General features: G+C 44.1%; 1 protein-coding gene across 1 annotated transcript; it reads right to left on the bottom strand.

Annotated features, from left to right (window-relative positions):
* Positions 1-440: 440 nt before the first annotated feature.
* Positions 441-1,283, bottom strand: LOC135491616 (putative nuclease HARBI1). The gene has a single exon (XM_064777588.1). It carries the CDS (start codon positions 1,281-1,283, stop codon positions 441-443), a length of 843 nt encoding a protein of 280 aa, XP_064633658.1.
* Positions 1,284-5,089: the final 3,806 nt, after the last annotated feature.

The raw sequence follows: 5,089 nt of genomic DNA, 5'->3' as shown, positions 1-5,089 counted from the left end.
TTAAACTGTTAAAGCGCCAATTAAATGATGAAAACCCACCATCGCTATTGCAGACTGAAGAAAGAAGTGTTTTGTTTCAGTTGTAATTATACTTAGATTTGGTGTATAGCGTAGCGGCAGAGACAGGGAACCAGTCTAGTACAGCAGTGAAGTTCTGCTATCAGTGAAGTTCTACTTTTGGTACATAACATATGTATAACATCATGTAGATGTGTCAACTATCATTGTCTAGATAGTCCCATTAAAACCTATTCTGAATCAACAACGTTCTTGCTCTATGTCCATTAGCAATGTCAAAATTTCCGTGGTAGTCTTCAGCTCGCACCTCCTCTCGTACTGGTCCAGGGTACTCTACATCCGGCTCATTTCGGTCCACTGCAATGTTATGCAGCACAGCCGTGGCAGCAATAACCTTACAGGTACTCTCTGGGTCTTTCAATCTACCTCTCGAGATGGAGAAGATAAAAGCGACGCTTCCATCTCCCAATGGTTTGTTCCACCAACACCCGTGTAGACTTATGGGCAGCATTGTATCGACGTTCTGATGCTGTGGTTGGATTCAAGAGTGGTGTCATCAACCAGTTGCGACATGGATAACCACTATCACCAAGGATGAATGCTTGAACCAAACCAGCCTCCATTGTGTCCCAAACCTGGCTTGATCTGAGAATTCGGCTGTCATGCGCCGAGCCAGGCCATCTAGCAACTAGATTTATCCACTTGCCCCTATGGTCACACATCACTTGCACGTTAATCGAATGATAACCCTTTCTGTTCACATAGTCAACTTCGTTTTGATGTGGTGAGATAATCCAGACATGAGTCCCATCGACACATCCTATCACACCAGGAAAGTGTCGCATTTGGTAGAAACCATCCTTAATGGGTCCTAATTCATTCCCCTCCGGAAATTTGATGAAATCATTTATCCTTCCAGCCAAGGCATTGGAAACACGATGGATTGCTCGGTTAGCAGTTGCCGGTGACACTTGCAACGGATCTCCGACAACCTTATGGAATGTCACTGTCCCGTAATACTGCAGGGCAATGAGGACTTGTTGATATGGAAGTAGGGCACTGCTTCGTCTTGTTGGATGCTCAATATGTGGGGTGACTAAGTCAGTGATGAACATGATCCCATTTCGAGAGAATCTGTATCTCTGAAGCAATTCCCCGTCACTAAAGATGTCCAGAGGATTCCGACGATCTCTAAAAACTCGCTCTCGTCGTAAAGCGCGGCGCCTCTCCACAAGTTCCGCAAGCTCAAATATCCTTCTTGCCATGTTTACTTGTTCTCTCGTCGATGCCAGTCAGGCAAATGATAAAATAGTTGACAACTAGAGATTTAGAGGTGCCCCAGATCATCTCTAACTTTAGCAGTCAACTTAGCATGTAACTAGGCCTAGTGACATTTCATGAAAAACACTTAGAAGGCAACTAGGGATATGTTGGTGGTGGTACAAGAAGCGACTCCCTAATCAAAACTTCACTAGAAGGGCTCGACGCGACATAAGACCCATCTTCTAAGCCTGTCCGAAGACATGGTAAGTCAGGCAAGTAGTCTGGATCGTCAAGGACCTCCATTTTATTTCCATCATCCAAACTGGCTTCTTCCACCAAGAGGAGGTACAACCTTATAGAACCAGATACCATCTTCTTCGCTATGTAACTGGCAAGCGTGAAATCACTCATGCCATCACGAACATTATCATTTTGGCCATTCACGATCTCAAATCCGTGGAAGAAACCGATGTCTCCCACCATTCGATTTACACCATCTGGGAAAAACGCGTCTTTTACCGTTTGGAGTAAAGACTCGTAGCACTGGCTTGAGTCAATTTGGATTGAAATCATGTTTTTATCACCAAGCGGTGTTTTTACTTGCGTCCAGGGTCTTTTGTATGGGTTTGTCGACTCATCATCTTTACACAAGATACGCAGTCCAAATTGCACAGTCCTGTGTTTCTTAACGGGCCTGCCTGCCTTACGTTTATCATCCGGCATTCGTCTGGAGGGATATTGCTGGCGAAGAGCGTTTAATAGTTGCTGTCTCCTGGAATTATCGGTGGAGGCTGACGTGTTTGTAGTACCGGTAACTGCGACTACATTAGTAGGTGGAGCTCTACTCTCATTTGGAATGCTAGTGAAACCCGAAACTATGGTAGGGCCAGTTGCAGCGCGGCTCTGACAAAAACCTCTCAGCATTGATCTGTCACCTAGTGTGCTTATTCCCAATTCACGAAGTTGCTCTTCACTAAGTAAGCTGACTACGGCTCCGTCAATCTGAAATAATATGAAATTTATTAAGTCTGGTCAGGGTCAAATTTGTAAAGCTATTTTACGCTAAACGGTGTTTTAACCTCTATTATACACAGGCCAGACATTCCAGTTCTAGGTTTGAAATAATATCATAGCCCTACACAGAAAGTGTTTTATGAAATCGGCCGTTAATTTTTAATGTAAAAAGACACGGCATCCATATCATGGTCTGAACCGAAAGGGTTAATGTGAGAAAGACCCCGCCCTATTAGTCGGATTATAAACGGATAACAGTTACTGTCAAAAGGATACCTATCAAATGGTCTGAACCAAAGGTGTACCGAGACTACAGGGAACACTGGCACGCACCTTATTCAGTTTCAGAAATCCCCAATCCCCAATGCGGAAAATGCATGTATCTACTTTATACAGGCACCATAAAGTTTGCACATGACTTTAGTATTGGTACACTTACAGTGTTGGACCGGTAGAGACGTGTCTTTATCAATAATTGTTAAGTAATAAACCGATCTTAGAAGCCAGACTATCGTCGAGTATTAAGTGTAATTTTTGCTCTTTATGATTTACATTGATACTTACTTTTTGCTGACGCACGTTTTCAATAATAACATCTGATATACCCCTCGAGCAGAGGAAGTCACAAACCTGAAATGATGCAAGATGTAGAATTTGGAATAAATCATTTTTTCCCTTTCAATATCAGTCTACAATGATTCCGACATTCCGTCTTCTAAGGTGGTGATGGTGAACTAAGAATGAAGAATTTATTAACTGCCGATGCCCCCACATCCCATACTAGTTTGCCTATACTCTGTTACTGCCTTGTGGTTCGACTAAGCAAAAATCAATATGTGCATTGTCCAAATATAATCTACAACATCGACATACCAAACATGATAAAGTGGGATCATTGGGTGACTTAAAAAATATCACCATGAAGTAGGCCTATATACTTCCTAACAACCAGCCCCACTCTAGGGGCCGAGGGGGCAGCTTTTTTACTGTTCTCCGCAGAAACAACTTTCCACCGCCTGGAGAATACATTTCTCCGCGAAAATAACTTCTCCGTGGTAAAAGATCACGTGATTCATGTTTTCTCAAGGCGGAGAAAGATATCTCTCGGAGGAAAAGTATTCTCCAAGCGGAGAAAAGTTATTTCCGCGGAGAAATGTATTCTCCAAGCGGAGAGAAGTTTTTAAAAAACGCATTGATACATTTTGAAAACCGATGTCCCTCACGGGCCGCCGTAGGGTCACCTGGCATCATCAGTGAAACACGTTTCTGCGAAATCTGTATGCTTGCATGCTGTGTGCCTCAGCTAATAAAATCATATGTAGCAGTGTAGAGCGCGATGCTCAATGGGTGACGGCGGTTACATGTCATGTTGAGGCCGGCCACAGTAACTTTGGATTCGCCAGATCAACAAACCGCAAAGCTTTATGGCCGGGGCAAGGAGGGCTGTTGCCTGCCCCCCCCCTAATATTTGGCATTCAAATGTGCAGTTGTAAATCCCTACACAACATCCCGGCACAACATAGGCCTTGCCGACCGTCCGTAACCGTTATGAACAGTTGGCTCTGAGCTTAGGTCTATATACTAGTATACATACATACTAGGCTACTTGTTATAACCCCGGCTATAACCACATCACGAACCACATTGACCTACCTCATCAACAGTCTTCATCGTGATCTTTAAGCGAAGTGGGCTGAATTTAAGGGTTGGCTATAGGCACGGCTATGGGCGGTTATTACCGCAAATAAAGACAAACCAAAGCAAAGACACTTGTGTAGCATATCAAGGACACGTAGATTGATACTCCTATCTGTGCCACAACAAAAACAAAACATGCATTCCAGATGTCTTTGATGTGGCACACATAGGAGTATCAATTTACGTGTCCTTGATATGCTACACAAGTGTCTTTGCTTTGGTTTGTCTTTATTTGCGGTAATAACCGCCAATACACGGCCATTTTGGCTAGAGCTTGAAATCTTGGAGCAACTAGAACGCATTCAAAATGCAGTTAATACCAATTTCAAGGCTGGTATGCAGTTCCCTGGAAAACAAAGAACTGCATACCATCCTTGAAATTTGAATTCACTTTATTTTGAAGAAGTTCTAATTGCTCCAAGATTTCACGTTCTAGCGAAAATGGTGGTGCCTATAGCAAACCCTTAAGGCGTGTTAAAACATGTGGCTTCCCAGAACATGACGTAAAATCGTGCGTCCAATCATCTTTGTGGCTGTAATTAATTTCGGGCACGGCGGAAATAATTTCGGGCACGGCGGAAATAATTTCGGGCACGGTGGAAATAATTATCGCCACGCGGCGGAAATAATTTCGGGCACGGTGGAAATAATTATCGCCGCGGCGGTAATAATTATCGCCACGCGGCGGAAATAATTTCGGGCACGGCGGAAATAATTTCGGGCACGGTGGAAATAATTATCGCCGCGGCGGTAATAATTATCGCCACGCGGCGGAAATAATTTCGGGCACGGTGGAAATAATTATCGCCACGCGGCGGAAATAATTTCGGGCACGGTGGAAATAATTATCGCCGCGGCGGTAATAATTATCGCCACGCGGCGGAAATAATTTCGGGCACGGCGGAAATAATTTCGGGCACGGTGGAAATAATTATCGCCGCGGCGGTAATAATTATCGCCACGCGGCGGAAATAATTTCGGGCACGGTGGAAATAATTATCGCCGCGGCGGTAATAATTATCGCCACGCGGCTGAAATAATTTCGGGCACAGCGGAAATAATTATCGCCGCGGCGGTAATAATTATCGCCACGCGG

Source organism: Lineus longissimus, chromosome 7 (genome assembly GCF_910592395.1).
Source record: "Lineus longissimus chromosome 7, tnLinLong1.2, whole genome shotgun sequence".
NCBI classification, from domain to species: Eukaryota; Metazoa; Nemertea; class Pilidiophora; order Heteronemertea; family Lineidae; genus Lineus; species Lineus longissimus.
This window is presented reverse-complemented; position numbering and strand designations above follow the sequence as displayed.

Bases quoted from the DNA above. Each gene is read 5' to 3' on its own strand.
- LOC135491616 (XM_064777588.1), bottom strand. From the start codon at position 1,283: ATGGCAAGAAGGATATTTGAGCTTGCGGAACTTGTGGAGAGGCGCCGC.